Here is a 19975-nt window from a genome sequence, read left to right as displayed (position 1 = left end):
CACATGATTACCATTGCATCTATTAGCTTTCGTCCGGATTTCTTTCGCTTGTTCTTGCCAGTAGTTCTCATTATCTTTATAAAATTCCAGTGGCACCCCTAAGTACTTGACAGGTGTGGTCACCCATTTAACATTGGCAAAATAGTCTGGTTTTGACGACCTCTCTCCATGCCAGAAACCCAGACACTTTCCCCAGTTTACTAGACTGCCAGTTGCCTTGCCGAACCTTTTAACCACACTGATGGTAGTGGTAACACTATCTTGATCGATACAACAAACAGCCACATCGTCGGCATATGCCAAAATTTTAACTTCGGATTCTTGTAATCTAAAGCCACGAATGCAACTGTTTTGAGCTATTGCTAAGCACAACGATTCTATATATAAACTGAAAAGTAGGGGGCTCAGCGGGCAGCCCTGACGGACAGAACGCTTTATGTTAATTGTATCTCCTAGCGTCTTATTGATTACCAGTCGGGTTGTGCAGTTCCGGTATGCCATAGATGCTCCATCTCTGATTACAAAACCAACGTTGACATGGTCAAGAATGGCAAGCAGAAGGTTGTGGGAAACACAATCAAAAGCTTTCTCGAGATCAATCTGTAGAATGGCTACCCCTACCTGATTGGCATCGCTACACTCGAGCACGCAGCGCATCTTGTGTATATTAGTCACAATGGAGCGTCCCATATTCCCGCATGTTTGGTGAGGCCCTACTAATTCTTTGATTACCCCTTGAAGTCGCCGTGCTAGTACTTTCATTAAAATTTTGTAATCACAATTAGTTAGTGATATCGGTCTATACGAAGAAACTAATTTTAACTTCTCCGAGTGTTCTGTCTTAGGTATCAAAACTGTATGTGCTTCACTAAAGGACCTAGGGAGGACATTAAGTTTATAAGCTTGATTGAAGACATCTGCAAGTACTTGGGATAATTCATTTTTGAACTCCTTATAAAACGAAGCACTAAGCCCGTCCGGCCCTGGAGATTTACCAGGATTCATTTTATCTATAGCCCTTTCTACTTCCATTGGCGTTATAGATAGCTCTAAAGCTGATTTGGTGTTATCTGACAACTTCGGCATTCTGCTAAGGAACTCCTGCTTAAATGCCTCTGAATGAATGGGCATGGCAGCGAAGAGTCCTTCGTAGTGTTTGCCAAACGCTCGTCCTATGCTCTCATTGTCTGAAACTTCGATACCGTCGACTTCAATGGCATCTATGTGATTTCGTCTGGCATGACTTTTCTCTAATCCAAGCGCTCGCTTCGTCGGGCGATCATCCACAGTCATTGATGTTGCTCTGGCTCGCACTAGCACTCCGTGATAGCGTTCCTCCTCATATACCTCTATCCTCTGTTTGATACTCCGCAAATCGTCACCATATACTCCAGGTTTTTCAAATTCAAGAGCTGTTAGTCTCTCAAGTGTTCGTCTAAGCTCTTTCTCATTCTTCTTAGATTCAAAAGATAAAACGCTAGATCTCTCTATTGCTTTTATTTTGATTCGCTGCTTCGATAGCTCCCATTCTTCTCCTATTTTGTCCATACACTCCATGTTAACATTACTTATTTCTTTAATAACTGATGCGCTAAACGACTCATCCCTTAAGAAGTTAGAGTTCATTTTCCACTGTTCCCAAGAAAAGGCGTTCCTTTCTTTTTTTGACCCAATATTGCATTTTACAAGACAGTGATCGGAAAAGGAAACAGGGACAACATTATAACTGCTACACTGGGATATCGCATCTGCAGTAAGGTAAAGCCGACCCAATCGGGCATTACTTGTGCCTTGAAAGTGGGTATACTTCACATCTCGGGAGCTATGCAAACACTCCGCTACATCCACTAATTCGTGTTCAATAATCACCTGTGCCAGGACATCACTGCTTCTATCTTTAACGTTGCGCTTGCTTGATCTATCACTTTCATTCAAGACACAGTTGAAATCACCCATCAATAAGAGTTTCCTACCGGTACACATATGTTGTCGTAAATTGGAAAAAAAAAAAACCCGATCTTTCCTGGCCAATAGTTGGAGCATAAACACATATAATGCGCCATTCAGTGTCACAATAAACAATGTCACACCATACTACTCGGCCTGAAGAGCAAGAAAAGACATTTTCTATGACTAATCCTGGCAGTTTTCTAACAAAAAAAACACATCCCCCTGATGTGCCTATGGCCTGGCTCACAGTGGCAAAATACCGTGATGTAAACTTAAGCACCATGCTCCCAGTCTCCTCCTCGCCTTCAACTTTCGTCTCCTGCACTGCAAGCACATCCATATTTTCTTCCAATAACAACCGGTAGACTTGGCTTTGCTTCATCTTTGAAGCCAAGCCTCTAACATTCAGCGTGGCGAAGCTAAATGATACTTGACGCGCCATTACAACCATGTGGAGGAGTTAGGCCCGGAGCATGGCGCTTACCTTGCACGTCTAGCGCTACGCTAGACGCCTCCAGGACCGTCCGACCGCCCGGTTTCACTGCACAGTAGAATTGAATTGTTCACAGCTTTTTTGTCCGTGGTGCCACCAGCTCTTGCTCTCATGCTGGTGCGTCTGCCAGTCGGCGTCTTTGCCGGTGGTTCTTCCACGCTACTTGCATTGTTCTTGTCTCCCGTCTTCACAGGTTCTTCCAATGGTCTTTTAATGGCTGAAACGGCACCGCTGGGCCAAGAGACGCGGCTGGCGTTGCACGTGTTTCCGTCTATTTTCATGTCGCAACCAACGCCACAGGAGGCACCATCGACAACTTGGCCTTGCTCCGACGCATGGGCAGACGCTCCGGCTACTTCACAGCCTGCGTCTGTCACTGCATTGTCAGCTGTCTCGGTCGATACAGCTGCAGAACCTGGTCGAGTGTCCACAGGTGCCGGTGTAGATTCGTCTACTGATGTTGCAGATGCGGAGTTCAAATTTTCTGCGACTTGACCTCCGCAACCTTCAGCCGCGTCCTCTGCTTCTGTCACATCCATAATGTGCTCTGACGCACCTTCGACCTCCGCTGACGCGGTCACTGCAGCGTACGAACGGACGCATTCCGCGTCCCCATGCCCGAAACGCCTGCAGCGCGAGCACCGAGGCACCTTACACTCGCGACGCACATGTCCTGTTCCGCTGCAACGCAGGCATTGCATAGGCCGACCTGGGGCTACCACTAAGGCTAATTCACCGGCGACTCGTATCTGATGAGGTAGGTCCTCGACTTTCATACCGCTTTTCAGCTTAATGAAAACAGTGCGGGTCGTCGAATTCTTCTCATTTACTCCTTCCACACGCCAGCGTTCCCGGGTCACTTCCGTAACTTTCCCGAACGCTGCCAACGCCGTGCGGACATCTTCGTCCGAAACCCCGTGTAACAGCCAGTGAAGCCGCAGCCTCACCTTCTGCTCCTGAGGGTCGATAACGAGGCAGCGGCGTCCCTTGACCTGGAGTTCTTTCAGTTCAGTCAACCTCTTCGTCGCCTCCTGGCTGTTAAAGGTGACGGCCCACACATGGTTGATCTGGTAGGCGTTCAATGCAATTACGTCGGGAAGCAGTCGTTCCTTGTCCAGGGCATCTCGGAAATCTTCGACCTTGAAAGGCCTCAGTCGAATATCACCGTGCAAAAACACTGTGTTCAAAACAATACGTCCTGTTGGCAGATTCGGCAAGATGATCTCATAATCCTTGTCACTTTCGTCTGCAATCCTGTTTCCGTGGCCACCAAGGACCGCCTTTACCGCTCCGCGGGAGCCCATGATTCCTGCGTCCGACGCGTGCGAGTGCCGGCGAAAGAATGCCACTGCGCCATACCAACATGACGTTGATTGTGTGTTAAATACTTAGTTGGCATACAAAATTACGGTTCAACTTAAGTTATGTTTGTCGTGTACACAACATAGACAAGATCTACACCTGCTACTAAAAATTGCACATTTATTAAACACAAGCAACTGCGGCCTGTAACGATTGGCACTGTGTTAATGGCACTAGTGCTATTTTTTTACAATTCACAACTACAAGAAAAAAAACTAAGTGAACTGGGGAGCAGCAACAGTTTACTGGCGGGGTCTTCCAAGTTTAATATCCATTTCGCGCTCGTTCTAAAGGGCGACATCTGCTCACGCTTTATGACGCTTCTAGGCTCACTCCATAGATACGCCCGCCTAATTTATTTGATTGAGTATTGGGATGCTTTTCGCGCAATAAAGAGGGCGGTCGTGCCAGCTTTTTCGCTAAAGCAACAACTGCATAACGGCTTGGCCAAAACGAATGCAGTGTGCCGGAAACATTACGCTATCATATTGGTTCACCAAGCATACGAATTGCCACGTCTGAGTTCTCGTACAAAAGCTAGAGAAGTGCCAGCGAGTGCGACCGGCGGCTGTCAGTGAGAAGACACTTGCGTTCTCTGGGAGTGCTTTAATCGCGTCGCATCGATGTTTCTTGCTTCCTGAGCGGACACCATACACAATAAAAAGTGCGTCATTTAGGTTAATTGATGCCATGGCTGCGCTGTATTGTCATACTTAATCGTCGAAATTGTGTATTCTGAAACCCGGAAGCACGGATAACACAATTGTACGGGCTCGGTCGGTAGGCCTAACCTTTGGTGGAAATCAAGGTGGTAAAACATGTAGCGTGCAGATCCCAGCTTGGTACACTATATAAATTGCCCGCCATTATAAACCCAGCCATCATCTGCTTACTGCTTCTCAGCATTATCGCGATGGTGGGCAGAGCTTCTCAGCTGGGTACACCATGTGGCCCACCATAACAAGCAGCACCCATCATCTGCTTAGTGCTTCCCAGCATTATCGCAATGGTGGGAAGAGTTTCTCAGCTTGGTACACCACGTAGCCCACCATAATAAGCACCACCCACCATATGCTTAGGGCTTCCCAGCATTACCGCAATGGTGGGCAGAGTGTCCCATTATTGCCCACTATCTAGCCTCTGCTTTCCACCATCATTTCCACTTTACCCATCATCTGTACACCATACCACCCAGTATGTCCCGGCATATCCACCATATTTTCCACTACGTCCCACCATATCCATCATAATTTCCGCCATGCCCACTATTATTTCCACTACGCCCACCATGTTTTCCAGTATCCACCATGGCAATTTTTCCGATAGGGCAGTGTCCCTGCCATGGGATCCATTGTGTTTCTGAAGAAATTCTGACTTAGTTTCTGAAGCAATCTACTTTCTATATATACCTACCATGGCCGGTATCCCGGGATATCTGCGTGTGTTGCCCCGCCAACCAACTTGCTTCCATTCCCCATCCAACCAATCAAGAAGGTGCTTGTGAGACGTGCCCGCAAGTTATTCATAACGAATGATATATTTCGTCACCATACTGCTTTGACCATAACCACCGGCATAGTTGAGAAGATAGTTAACAATGCCTGCGTGGGAGGCGGTTAGAAGAAACCTTGAGTTAACGGTGGTAGAGTCCTCCAAAGAACAACTCGAGGTACAAAGCATCGCCGATGCCAGAGGGTCGCCCAGGTTGATTTCGGGGACGTCTCGGCCACGTACATTGTAAGCAGAACCGTGCACTACGCTTACGCGGTGTGGGTTAATCTGTTCTTCAAGCAAGCGCCACACGATGGCGTATGATGTATATCATCGAGATAACGGCATAGCCGCCTCGTTCAGGGATGTAAGTCATCGCTTAACCATGCATGACTTCAAGTTTCCCCGGCATTAAGCCTTCGAAATCATGTAACGGCAGCCGTTCGCTGCAATGCAGGGGCTCTTATTACAAATATTTTATGAGACCATATGATCTTACATTCGCACGTTCAAATTACATTCGAACGTTCACTGGATGTCGCCTGGATGTTCACTTGAATGACGCCGGCTGCAAGCTCGAGTTCCACAGGCACTGGGTAATAATGCACCGAAAAATCGCCACTGCTAAGTGACATCATGCATTGTTACGCTAAATTGGTGTCTTAATTGTAGTTGGACATGTACTACTCGACTTTCTAGCAAGACTGGTTTGGGCGATTTGGTAGATGCTAAACTGAGAGTCCTCGTCCAAGCTTTGGCGCTGTGTTTCTCCAATTTAACCCAAGCCCCCGTGGTTAGCAGTTGAGGACGTTCAAACTCTCGCGAATTAAATAAAAAATATTTTTTTCGTATATACGCACACATACAAACGTACGCACGCACGAACATGCATTAAGTGTGGTTTGATCCTCACCCCACCAGAAAAAAAAAAAAAAATCTTACGCCCTAATGCACTAATGTAATGTAATACATGAGCATTAGTATAAGCCGCACGTGGCCATATGTTTGATGTTAGGGGCTGCACACGATTGCCGTGTACATCAGAAATCATGTGCGGATGTGTTTACAACAATCCTCATTTCTTGCCCGTTCGCGTCGAAGGCTGCTGGGTGGCCCTCTCAAGGACTGAAGACAGGGCTTAGCATAGATGATCTCTAAGCCTCTGCACGCCACCTCCACCGAGGCCCTCTATACGAGTCTCAGTCTATTTTCAGAATCTAATAAGCTTTGTTCTGTGCACCCCAACCTCAGAGCTCATGCACTTTTTTCAAAATCCCAGCCGTGCGACGAAAATGTGGGCTATGCAGAAATGGTAAGTACATTTTTGGTGTTGCAGAGTTGAGGCAATTTTAAAAAAATAAATACATTTTTTGTGCATTTTCCATAGAGTTCGGATTAAACCTTTTACACATATGCCGTCAAATTGTCGGGAGTTCTCCACCACAAATAGATTTACACGGGGCTGTGCCGTGGGCGTCTATTTAAATTAATTGCAAATTCACATTAACCGACCTCGAATTAACTAGCATTTACTGTATTTTGTTTTCGGGGACCACTCCAACGCTACCAATTGTCCACATTGCCAATGTTACATGCTATCGAATTCATACGCCTGCTTGCCGTTGTGCTAATCTTCATGCATTTATATGCAGTTGCAATTTTCTGATGATGTCATAAGTTCTGCGGACGCCCAACTGAAAGTAATATTTTAGCAATTTTGGACCCTTGAAGGGCAAGTGGTTACCAAAAAACAAATTAACGTGCTTGTAGCGAAAAAAAAACACTAAAGCAAAAAAATTACGCCCAACGTGGGGCTCGAACCCACGACCCTGAGATTAAGAGTCTCATGCTCTACCGACTGAGCTAGCCGGGCGCTGCTGCAGGGCAGATTTAAAAACGTTTTAGTACATGTCACACTACCTATTTTCTCGTATGTTGAAATGTTTATTTAGTTATAACAATAAAACACCACTAAATTTAGGCAATATTAAAAAAGTATTTGCATGCAACCGGTGAAGTTTTTGACAGTCGAGGCGGTTTTACGAACGCAAAGCAACAAGGCGCGAATCGTTTTGTGGTCACGTGATGTTCTGTTGCTGTGCAGCTGACGCATCCAGCAGTTGCTCGTCTTAAAGTCGTTTCTGTTGCAAGTAATTTCGTCCAACAACACTCGCCTTCGATCATGGGAGGACTCTTGAGCCTTTGTTCGGTCGGCTCGGTAAGCATAAATCAAGTTTATCGCGCTTACCTGTATTGACAGACGTTGGGCCATGTTAGGCATGCGTCCTAGGATCTTGTGAGCTTGACAGCTAGCTTGTCGCGAGCTGTTTTCATTTGTAGCCGTTGTTTCTGCTCTCCTGCATGATTTCTTCGACATTTAAGCTTTGGGGAGGCTGATCAAGCACGCATGCTCGCTGACTACGTCCAACTGTTGTTGTTTGTCATAGGCAGTTGAGACTGCGTCTTGTGCGCAAAGTTTCGGTAAGGGATATGAAAACTGGGGTGTTGATAGGTACTAAGTAGCCTTAGTGTAGTATTCATAACAGTATAAGTAGCTAGAGAATCCCAGTTTGGTTTTCTCAATCGCTGCACGTCCCTCAGCATCATCAAATGGTATTGGGAACTTCGTAATCAGGAAGTGCTGTTGTGACGCGTTCATCGATTGCACCGTCACTTTGAAAGATGAGCAAGTACGCATTCGTCAGTCAGTCGGTCTTGCAAGCCACTTCTGTTTCTTGTTAGGTAATTGTCGAATATGCTAGATAATCTATAGAATATGATAGATTGATTCGTTCTGTTGTAAACTTGTCAAAGCGTTGCGTTCGGGGCGCTCCTTGCCGCCCCTTTAGTCAAAATGGACAGGAACGCTGGCAAATAGACGCTTGCACAAGAAAGCGTTTCCTCCTTTTCTGCTCATCTAAATGATTAAAAACCGCCTCGAGAAGCAGTCAGTTCAACTGTGTTTAACTTCTGCAAAGCGCGTTTTTGTCAGCAATGCTATATTTTATGCGTTGCTAGGGTTTCACATTAGTTCACGGGGTGCAAGCATCGCCTCGCGTCCTTGCGAATGAAATGCCATGCAGTTGTGACGCGCTTTGTCCCTGCATACGTAGTTGCAAAGGGGATTCCGAAACGGCCCAAATTACGCGTCCCAGCCGAAATTTGGCACTTCAAGGCACTAGTAATATCAGTTGATACGATGGTATGTCTCGTGTGCTGGTGCAAGACCCGTAGCAGAACATGCCTCCTACTGCGTGACATTTCACCAGAGCCGTTCTTAGGTCGGTGCTCAGAATTTCGGGCATGCGTCATGGAGTGATTAATAGACTGCTCACTCTTATCCAACAGAGTTAAGTAGCACCGGATTTGACCACTAGTAGTGGCTCATCAGTTAATCTTTTAGTTTAGCCATCCGGTGGAACAGTAGCAGTAAGAGAATAATGATGCATTGCGGACAATGTGTGCCAGTAAATCTGTTGTTTACTTTGAGAAATATGCACTTGGATTGCAGTGCATTTAGCCGTAAAACACTGTACATGAAAGATTACACAAAGGACAAATAAAGAAACCTGCTTCTTTATGAGATAGTGAGGGAGAAGCAGGGCTCATACACGTCTGCACGAACTTAGTGCTGCCCTTATCTCACGTGTCAGCGGCCTTCTGGTTGCTATAAAATGCAGCACTCCGAAACACTTCTATGACCAACCATTAGTAAATGGTTTTATATTAGAGGAAGCAGAAACTGCATTCTTCCAACATAGTCTAATTGAATTTTTGTAGCTGTGTTAGCTTTTACATGGTGTCATGCCTTTTTTGCTGTCTACTGTGTGTTGGGAGGGTATGTATACCTTTAAAAGTATTAAAAGCTTAAACTCTTTGAGGATATCTGGAAGATCTTGCAAGGGGGAAAATAACTTCATTTACTTTGTTTTATTTCCTGTGACTGTTCTGGCTTGTGACTTACACTTCAAGGGCACGTCACTAACAAAAACTTGAGTGTGTTGCTGGACCCGAGATCGTGTGTTTAATTCTGGCCGAGTGGGCTGCATTTTGGTTGGATCGAAATGCAAATACATTTGTGTACATAAATTTCGGAGTACATTAGCATCACCTTATTGCTAGGTGATGCTGTAGTGATGTAATGCCACAAAGTTTATTATTGTCATGCACCATGGTAACAGAAGCAACCTGTGGACCCTGCTTGTTTGCTTTGGCGCTAAACTCGCTTCACCGTACACCTATGACCAGAAGTATATGGTGTGTGGAAGCGTGTACCAAAATGGCCACCTAGTGGCGAGTTGTCTGCTGTTGATAGCATTGCTCTGTGTGCCCATTTGTGGGAGCAGTGCTCTCAACTGCAGACAGCAATTTTGGCACTTGCTCTCGTGGTGTGTATATTTTTTTTGCTCATGGGTAGATCTTCAGTTTTTAGTCTGTCATAAGAGATTATGAAAAAATGCCATTCCATCTGGTTTACAAGACCTTATTGCACATGCTCCCAAAGCATACACTAGTTTTATGGTTCCAAGGGAACAAAATGTCGCTAAACCCACAATTGCTTGGTCAACAATCTGAAGTTTGTTCGTCTCCGAAATTGCAAACTCAAAGGTGTTTGTTGGGATGCAGTTGTTGGGATATGCAGCATTCATGGATTCTAGATCGGCAAAAATCATGTTTAGGATGACTGCCATTTGGGCGTGTTGGTAAAGGTTCATGATGAGACAAGCGCACAAAAATATACACACTCAGAGAGGACACAGACAAGCGCCTACTAGCAACTGAAAATTTTATTTCGAAGCGAACACTATTAAATACACTACACGCATGTACGTCATTCCTGACTTCCTCTGTCATCATCAACAACGTGATGTAACAAAATATGCACGTGCCCACAACCGGAAACAAACACGTGCCAAGAACTAAGAAAAAGAAAACGTAAAAAAACAAAAATAAAATAAAAACGTAACACAGAGAAAAACACTGGGTTATGTGACGTCCAAAAAAGCAAATTCCGCATCTGTTAGTAGAACTGACGCTTGGCTGACGCTTGCCAAGCGTGATTTTTGTGCGCTTGTCTCATCATGAGCAAAAATCATAGTTCGATGAAGTGTCTGCTTCTGTTTGTTCACTCTTTCATTTGTCTATGTACGGGTGTAGACTAACAGTGTATGCTTGCTGTACAGCTGGCATGTTGCTGTGGCTCGGCGGCGTGCAGCCTGTGTTGTTCGGCATGTCCGAGCTGCCGCAACTCCACATCTACGCGCATCATGTACGCCTTGATGCTGCTGCTTACCACCATCGTGGCCTGCATCATGTTGAGCCCGCGCATCGAGGAACTACTGGAAAAGGTAAGTTAGCTCTTTTTATCATTCTGCCTGCATTGTCCGCATCACTGTCCACTTCAAAAACTGTAATAGTACATTTCGCTGACCTCTCGCAAGTACTCCATAGTGCTGTGGCATCGCACGTTACAAATTTTGATAGCCAAAATATAGCGACCTGAACAAATTCGGCTGGGCTTAATGGAATGCTATATTCATGATCAGTTTAGTGTGGCATCCAGGGGCTCTTTGGTTTTTCACAAATTCTTGCCACCACAGTCTTGTGGACATGATAACATGTGACTTTGTATTATATGCTAACTCACTTGTGCTGTTTATCTCATTGTTATAGGAAAGATTTGGGCTAATTAAATCCCTCTTGCATGGCATCATGAGGTGATAGTAGCTGTGCTTCACTTAACTACAACCAAGTAACATTATTATATGCTAACTCACTTGTGCTGTTTATCTCATTGTTATAGGAAAGATTTGGGCTAATTAAATCCCTCTTGCATGGCATCATGAGGTGATAGTAGCTGTGCTTCACTTAACTACAACCAAGTAACATTAGGCATTCTGATCTCAGCTAGATTTTTTTTACACAAAGGTCTCGTGTTTTGCAGTATATGTTGCACATCTTCCCAAATAGTTAACTATGAAGTCGCATTACAACGGTTTTAATGTGGCTGAAGTGTTCTCTTCAGTTGCTAAACTAAATTTTTGGCACATAGACTGTACAGAGATACGTGGCACTGGCATATCTTTCAACCTGTTTTGCTCAACTTCACAAGCCTATGCCAAGTGTGCACTTAGCCTGTACAGTATGCGTATGAACGTGCACCGTATTCATTGCCATGAATGGCTGGCCCCACTCTCTCTGCAGGTCCCCCGACTCTGTGAGAGCACCGATGTCTGCAAGAGTGCAGTTGGTTACTTAGCAGTGTACAGACTCCTGTTTGCATTGACACTCTTCTTCATCGCCTTCTCGATGATGATGATTGGTGTGAAGTCGTCCAAAGATCCAAGAGCCGGCATACAAAATGGGTACGTATTGGCGTCCCGTGAGAAAGTGCATGCAGACAGTGTGAAGCATTCCTTTATATTCTTCTTCATCCTCATTGACCCTCCAGTTAGCATTTATTAATTTTTTCCTTAACCATTTGCATGTCTGCTTTCTCTTCAGCATCTCTAGGCATGTGCGAGTAAATTACTTCAAAACCTTAGGGCATTCTTTCTATAGGGGTCTTTCACTGATTGGCAATGTGTCACATTATACCACTTTCTGAATCCCAGTGCTTTTGCTCTGGGATTAGGGTACAAGGAAGAATTGTTAAATGCATGTAGCAATGTGCATTATCAAGACCTTTGATATGGCTGTATACTCATCGGGGTGCAAGCTGAACATTGAGCGCTCAAAGCATGAATCACACTTAATGTTCGCATTAGTGTTGTGTTCTGTCTCTGGCTAAAATGCTTGGGCATTTTTACTTGCTCCACATGTCCCCTTCTGGAACTGCATCCATTTAAATATCATTTTGTCGTCCGAACAGCGCGAATAGCAATTTCTACTAATGCTGTTTATGTGCAGGTAAGAACTGTGTTGTTGTGTTGTTTAGGCTCTTTCTGTTCGTTCTTGCAGTCGTAACTGCGATTCAGATGAGCTTTGTCTCTATTGAATGCTTTTATGACTGGTTTGCATCCTTGATGAATACTGATGGTGGTGTGTGACAAATGTAAAAAGGAAAACAAAGTCAGGAAGAAGTGTTGCAACAACGGCTTGATTTGGGTAAAGTGGTTCACATAGCTATGACATTTAGCATGAAACAGCGTACACAAATCAAGCTCTTGTTGAATCCTCGCTGTTGGTGGTGCTGGCATACACATTACATGTATATGAACTATGTCAGTCTGCTCGTGAAAATGAATTGTGAAAAATCTTTTGCATCGGAGTCTTTGTCTGGCAAAATACAAACGTCCTCTCTGTACTTTTCGTGACTGCAGATTCTGGGCTTTAAAATATCTGGTGTTAATCGGTGCCATGGTGGGTGCATTCTTCATACCAAACGGAGCATCATTTGGCCAAGGTACATACTTTTCATGCATGTCGTTTCCTGTATTTGAAAATGTATCATGCCTTAATGTTCTTCGCAAATTTTGCACAAGGGGCCTCTGGTATTTTAAAAGTCCTTGCTAAGACATTTTCTAGTAATACTGTTAACTTTTCAAGTGTAAATGAAATCAGATTTCATTAATGTTTACCTTCTTGTACACTCAACTAATTTAACATTCTTTTCTTCCTTTTTTTGTACAGTTGTTTCAACAAATAAAAAAGTGTTTTTTGCCAGTTGATGGAGAGCCTGTTGTAGGGTGTAAAAGTTCGTAGTTGTCACATGGCATTTGCTATTGGTGACATGCAGCTGTCAGTTTTTGGTTCCTGTGAAAGGAAATGTCTAACCTAATTCCTTTGTATGAGCTGCTTTATAGGTGGTGAATTCTGAGCATGCGTATTAGGGGACCTTGCCTTGGCTCAAGCCATTATATTTGTGCTTTATGTAATTGGATATGTATTTTTTCCTCCTCGTTTCTAGTTTGGATGTACTTTGGCATGATCGGAGGGTTCCTGTTCATCCTGATTCAGCTGATCCTGATCATTGACTTTGCGCACAGCTGGGCAAACAGCTGGGTCGAGAAATTTGAAGAGAGTCAGTCCAAGGGCTGGTACTGTGGTGAGTTTCTCTACAGCATCTTCTTAAAATTATATTGGAGGTGGTGGGTTCTCTCTAATCTGATCAAGCTAAGCTGGATTTTTAATGAAAGGCAATGGAGATAGCGCCCTGCGGTGACAGCTCCTTAGTTGATTTAGCATCGGTCAAGCCTAAGACAGAGTCTTCTCACATGGACGCCCTTCTGAGGCAAATGTCTCATAGCGTGATATAGGAAACAAAGTTGGGGTCTGCTGCACCATTCTGTGTGTGTACCAATATTTTGTTGTTGTTTTGTTCTATTTTGCATACGCCATGCAACAGTGAGTGTTTTCATTGTTTTTCTCGTGTGATTCATCTGTAGACTGTTTTCCTTGCAGCTCTGCTGACATTCACCCTCCTTCACTATGCCCTGGCCATTGCAGCTGCTGTCTTGTTCTACATCTTCTACACTCAGGCAAGTGTAGAGCCATTGTTGGTGTGCTCATTACACACATTGATTTTGTGTCTAAGTACTTACCAAAGTAGGATTCACCGAGCTGTCCAGTGAGATATTTTCAGAGTGGTCTCAAGTTTCTTTCATTGAAGTTTATGTGTGTTGGCAGGCTTACAGGTACAGTATGGTCCACTGTTACAGGGAACACTCGAATGCACACCATCAATATTCCTGGCCGTCTAAAAGCAAGTGGATTAAGAAAGTCTTCATGTAAGCCAATAATCTGTCAAGAGGAGGGTGAACTTTTAACCACCAGTAGCCTTATGCATATCTAAGCCGCTATGATTCCATAAGATAGCGAAATCTAAACATGCTGCTGACGCAGGTGTTCCCGTTAACAGTGAACCCGTCTGTACATATGGAATGGGGCATGGGGGTGCTCCGCATGCCCCTAGTTTCTATTGTCAAGGCCAAGTATAATTACGGTGAAATACTGGTGTTCGTATCCTCGTATTATCTTCATGATGCCTGCTTTGTGGCAACAACAATTGGCTAGGTGAAAATATTTTAATTTGAGGCTCTTATGTTATATATGAATTCTTAACCATTGGACTTTGAAAATTGGGACCTCACTCGGGGTGATGTCCCAAACTGAAGTGCAAGTAGCAGTGCCTTAGGAGTAGCCACTGCAACATGTAGTAGGCTGCAGTTTAGGAAACCATCAAAAAAGAACCGCTACCAAAACTAAGCGATATCTGCCTGAGTTTGGGATGCTAGTTTGCACCGGGGTGAGTGCGAAGATTTCTCAGAGATCTCTCTTTCTTGTTTCATTTTGCTCGCAACTGCACTCTATGTGACCTGTACAGTGAGGGCTAGTTTCCAATCAACTTGCTTGATTCCCGACACGTTGGTTTAGTAGAGGATGCCTACTGAACCTTTAGAGGCAGTGTGACGGCTGAGTGGCAACCAAGCTATTTCATCATCTCGTTGCCATACGAGAGTGTGTAGAAGCAAGGGTAGAATGGACCAACACCTTCGGCCCCAAGGTAACAGAACTTGCTAAAATCCTCAAATCTATTGTGCATGAGGTTTTCCAAGTGCAGACAAGCTATAATCTAGTATGGCATGGGCCTGCTCTTGCATTTGCCATTTGCTCTTCTTGCAATGTAATTGGTTGCGAGTGAAAGCATGTTTTTTTTAAGGATGTGCAAATAGTAAATCTTAAGTTCGAAGCAAATAGTGCTTTAGTAGAATATTTCTAAACGAGCAGTTTGAATAGTATATATATCGTATTATCGTATTATAAAACAAATGAACATGTTTGTCATTACCCAACTAATCAGCACAATATTTTCATGTGCAAATACAATTCTTCTTGGTTCAAAGTGAAGTGGAAGCAACTTAAAATGGTACAGTAGAATCTCGATGAAATGTTTACGATTGATGCGAATTTCGTGATGATACGAACTTTAAGGTTGCTTCGGATGGACTACATTATATAAAATACGCCCCATGATTCGGTATTACACGAACGGTTTTCCCAGCAACCGCGTATGATATGAACGTGCAATTGACTGCTGCATGTGAGCAGCACAATGCGGCTTGCCTATGGAAGGAAGGCTCATTGACACTTGGCGTCGAAGGGAGCGAATGTGGCAAAACTCGCTGGAATTTCTCTGTCTTCGCTGCCGGGAAAGTGCCTGGAAAACCATGCCGCGAGGCCGACACGAAAAAAAAAAAATCAATCTGAGACCAATTTGGCCGCCCTGCGATAGCGGATTGCCTTTCAGCTACGGCTTTGGTATCACCAGCTGCACTAGCTCTCAAACCGCGTTATGTAAACAACCAGCCATACATACATTCAGCATCGTGGCAAAGGCGTCGGTGGTGGCTCGCTTCGGCACAGTCGTGAACTACCCGCGCAGCACGGCAAAGCTCATGGCCTGGAAAAAGACGCGTCCGGGAGCCTAGTTTTAATTTCGATCACTCCGAACACCGGAAATAGAAGGTGTAGGAGCAGCGAGTCGGCATGCCCTAAGGTGTCCCCGCTTTTGCACTGCTGGTGCATCTGCTCGTGTTGTTTCTTCTGAAATATCTCCCGAAACGATACTTGTAAAGGTGTAAACTGCTTTATTTCAGTGCTTTGTATGCATAACTAGAACTCTGTATGGATTTTAATGCTCAGGAATATTTCTTAAGTGGAGTTCTCCATTGTGAATTCTCCAGGATTGATTTTTTTGTGTTGACTTGGCGGTGTGTTTTTTTGGCTGCTTAAGCGGCGAAGCGAGTGAATTTTCAATAAGTTTGCCACTTTCGCTCTCTGTGATGCCAAGTATGAACGCGCGTTATAGTGCCAGCAGCTTGAGTGAGGAAACCTTTTTTGCGAGGCGGTGAAAGCAGGAAAGTTCAAAAGAACATCATCAAGAAGTAGTTGATCCCAATAAAGTTCTTGTTCATCTTCATGACCAGCTTCAACTTTTTTAACTTGTTTTTGGATCATACTAATTCGGGATGATACCAATATTTTGCGTGCTCTCTTCGAATTCGTATCATCAAGATTCATCTGTAGCAGGATTGGACTTTTGGTAGGATGCTACTGATAACCAGTAAAATATGTTAAATCTTGCTATACTTAGGGCATATAAACTTCTATAACAAGCTTCAAAACTTGAAAAATGATGGATCGATGTGAGGGTAGTATATTCATTTAACCTTCAAGCGGGGCTTTGCGGGAAGGCAAAGTTCCCGTGGATAGGTGTATTCACGTCATACCATCTCTCCACTGCAGTGAAACCGTCTTTCCAGGGGGTTACGTGCGATTAAAATAGGCTTAATGATTTATTTCGAATACTTCGAAAATTTAGATAAATAATGTTTGTGTCAGAGCAAATTTGAATACTGTAATGTTCGTTCGAGTATTATAAGTGCTTGAATAGTCATGCATGCCTTGGTTCTTCAGATTTTTGTGCAGAATGGTTGCCCTATTATGTTGCTCTTGTTAAAAACTACGGGGCATTGAGTGTTGTAAAGCATCTTAAAACTTCTCTCTTTGTGTCAAAGCAGTTATTGCTCCTTCAGCATATTTTCATAGATTTTTGCGTGCGGGGTTTCATGTTATACAGGCTGAAGGCTGTTCACTGCAGAAGTTCTTTATTAGCATCAACCTGATCATCTGCGTCATCCTCTCAGTGGTATCAGTCCTGCCTAAAGTTCAAGAAGGTATGCATCTGTTTTGTGTCTCTAGAATTGATGCAAAATTTATCACTTGTCTCTCTGTAGCACTCATGATGCAGAGGTTCTGTCGTCAAATACTTGTAAGCTTCGTTGCATGGCTTTGCTTGTTATGTGAGCCATATAAAGCATTATATGAATCTTCTGCCTCTTCTCAAAGTGACTCTAACTGGTAAAAAAAGACAGCATACGCGGTATCAACTCTATAGTGCTTTCATAATAGCAATGTCACCATGTTTAGAAAGGGAAGGTTTACGTAAAAAGAAAAAAATGAATACCGAAACCGCAGCCTTATTGTGTTACTGAAAGCATTTGTTTTTTCTGTTTGCTTTTTTTGTCCTTAAGTAAGTTAAATGGCAAACCAAAGATGACTTGGGCAAGTTAGGAAACATTGTCTACTGGAATTGGCCAGTTAGAGAAAATATGCATGAAAATTTGTGGCATCACACTGACATTCAAAATTTGACACATGCTTCCACTTTGGGATTAATTCTGTAAATTCTGTTTTAGGATGACCGTGTCATATGTCCGTTTTTTCAAGGTCTGTACACTACCAAAAAGCAATTATTCCGCCATGGTTTCTTGTGATGTACAAATCATTAGCATGTTCCCATGAGCAGAGCTTAAAAGATTCTTCTTTCAAAGAAGGATAGTTAGTTTTGGGCAGCCAACATAAGTTTTTACTTCTTTCTCTTGCAGTCCAGCCCTCGTCCGGTTTGCTCCAGTCATCGGCCGTCACTCTTTACATAATGTATCTCACCTGGTCGGCCATGAACAACTCTACGAGTGAGTAGCTTATGCCAATATGCAAGTGAGCGAAAATTGAGCTTCGAAATTATTAAGCTTGCATACATTATTGCGGCCTTAAACTTTTGTGAACCCTTACTGTGTGCCTGTCGAGTAGTTGCAGCTAAATTTCAACGTGCGAACAAAGGAGACAAACACGAGGACAATGCTGACATTAACAACTGGCGTTTTATTGAAACTCCACAGAATATACAGGTGCGACAATCCACAGTTAAAAACATGTGATCAAAGATTATGTAGACTAAACAAGATTAGAAAGAGTTGTGCACTTGTCACGAAGGTAGTCAATTTCTGTCCGAGACAGCGCAACTGATACAATCTGTGCATTTTATTTTTATGGTGATAGCTTCTACGATAACGTGAACGTCTGTGTCTTTCCTTTTAGCAATCACTTTCGTGCTGTCAAAGCGTGCTTGGCACCCACATGTCCGACCATGGGTTGAAAGTTGGCCTGTAACTGCGCATGCTTTAGTGTTGTTTGCATGTTTCCTGGCACTGTCATTCATGCAGCGTCCCGTCTGCCCTAGGTACGCCGACCCACATGACAGTGGTATGTTGCAGAAATACGTATCATGGGGGGGTGGCCAGAAGGTGATACACAGCATACCACAATGCATACCACTTGCTTGTCAGAGTTCTTTAAGTTAACATCGGGACTCCTTGGTGTTTGCAAACCTCAGAGTATTTAGAAAATTGTTTGTCCTGGAGAAAATAAATAAATAAATAATTTGACGAATGAGCACATTGCCAAAGGAAATATATGCTCAAATAGCTTATCTTCAACCTACTTGACTGTCATTTTGCAGCAAAGGAAATTGTATTAGTGGCAATTTCACTGCCACGCAGTCTTCATCATTGGGCTATGAAATTTAGTTGTTGATCCTGCTGAACAAGTAAACTAGGTGTTATGTCTGATTATCCAGACAACATTATTTGTCAAGTATGGGTTCTAAGCTTGCGTTCGGACACATCTAAGCGCACTTTCTGGCTCGCCTGCTCCGTTTCAGGCAAACAGTGCAAGCCATCACTAGGCCTGACTCAGGAAGGAAGCAAGTTTGACACGCAGAGCATCGTCGGCCTCGCGGTCTGGTTCGTGTGCGTTCTCTACTCGAGCATCCGCACTTCATCCAACTCCCAAGTCGGCAAGCTCACCATGTCCGAGAAGATTCTTGTCAAGGAGACTGGGACCAGTAAGTGAAATGTAGTTGTAGCACCTGCTTTGCTGGTCATTCATGGTTTCTCAGATGTTGGAAGCCAGCTTCTGAGCAAGGAATGGACATACTTATCACATTTCAAAAAATTGCATAGCAGGACTGCATGGAATCTGCGAGCTTCCTTATGCCATTGCCTCTATTATAGTCTCGTGAACAGAAGCATGCATATTCCAAAGACACCTAACTCTTTCTCAGTTATTTTTTCTCATTGGTGAAGTCGATTGTCACTTGGGAAGTTTTAATTTAGTAGTGTGGAAAACATATTGCATACCTTCTCAATGAAAACTAGTTCATTGTTAACCTGAAATTACCATCATTGATAATCATTTGTCCGTGACACTTCAAAACTCAAGTTGTCACCACTGTTGTGAGCTTGTAGCTCATCTTGGAAAATCATTAACTCATGAGGTCAAATTCAGCTTACTTAAGCTCAGCTAAAAATGTAATTTATAGGCGAGTGACTGATTTTATTATGTGGGTTAGAAGACAGTCCGAAAACATGCGTGCTGTGTTGAAATTTTTGCATTACGAACGCCGACCGTGACATTCCATGTCTTTGATTCTGGCAATTGGAAATAAGGTAAGATGGGCAAATACTACTCTCATAAAATGGGGATTTATTACCCATCTTAATGTCCATTATTAGAAAGCTTGGATAGTTCTTTATATGTAGACCGCAACATCTTTCTTTCCTTGCATATAATGTGTTCTTTATTCTGTACTTTTTGCACCGCTTTGTGGCATTCGCACATTATAGGGCTGCTGAAGCATCAACTAACCGCTTTTTAATTTGGTGTTCACATGCCTGCATCTGCTACTGCATGTGAAAGTTGCTTTTAACACGAAAGCATTTTATGCCGTGCTTCACCACAGCTACATTGACGTATTTCTGTCACGGATATGACTTAAAATATACATTAAGAGATGGCCAAGAAAAAAAAATCTAGAAAGACAGATTCCAGTTCTGT

General features: G+C 43.6%; 1 protein-coding gene, 1 long non-coding RNA gene and 1 other non-coding gene across 4 annotated transcripts in view; 1 reads left to right on the top strand and 2 right to left on the bottom strand.

Annotated features, from left to right (window-relative positions):
* Nucleotides 1–5742: 5742 nt before the first annotated feature.
* Nucleotides 5743–9039, bottom strand: LOC142796466 (uncharacterized). The gene is made up of 2 exons (XR_012893856.1): nucleotides 7545–9039; nucleotides 5743–5888 (listed from the first exon to the last, which is right to left on the bottom strand). It is a non-coding gene; the product is annotated as an uncharacterized LOC142796466 (long non-coding RNA).
* Nucleotides 7097–7169, bottom strand: TRNAK-CUU (transfer RNA lysine (anticodon CUU)). Its single transcript has one exon. It is a non-coding gene; the product is annotated as a tRNA-Lys (tRNA).
* Serinc (serine incorporator TMS1) overlaps nucleotides 7357–19975 on the top strand; it is a 25166-nt gene continuing 12547 nt past the window's right edge. For both annotated transcript variants that reach the window (XM_037421723.2, XM_037421722.2), the window contains exons 1-9: nucleotides 7357–7514; nucleotides 10480–10644; nucleotides 11501–11661; nucleotides 12619–12701; nucleotides 13206–13343; nucleotides 13700–13776; nucleotides 16878–16974; nucleotides 17686–17772; nucleotides 18801–18983. In XM_037421723.2, coding sequence (XP_037277620.1) covers nucleotides 7479–7514; nucleotides 10480–10644; nucleotides 11501–11661; nucleotides 12619–12701; nucleotides 13206–13343; nucleotides 13700–13776; nucleotides 16878–16974; nucleotides 17686–17772; nucleotides 18801–18983 — 1027 coding nt within the window. In that variant the 5' untranslated portion in view covers nucleotides 7357–7478. The remainder of the gene's footprint in view (nucleotides 7515–10479; nucleotides 10645–11500; nucleotides 11662–12618; nucleotides 12702–13205; nucleotides 13344–13699; nucleotides 13777–16877; nucleotides 16975–17685; nucleotides 17773–18800; nucleotides 18984–19975) is intronic.

This window comes from Rhipicephalus microplus, chromosome 2, assembly GCF_043290135.1.
Source record: "Rhipicephalus microplus isolate Deutch F79 chromosome 2, USDA_Rmic, whole genome shotgun sequence".
NCBI classification, from domain to species: domain Eukaryota; kingdom Metazoa; phylum Arthropoda; class Arachnida; order Ixodida; family Ixodidae; genus Rhipicephalus; species Rhipicephalus microplus.
Note: the sequence above shows the minus strand (reverse complement) of the source record. Positions and strands in the feature narration are given on the sequence as shown.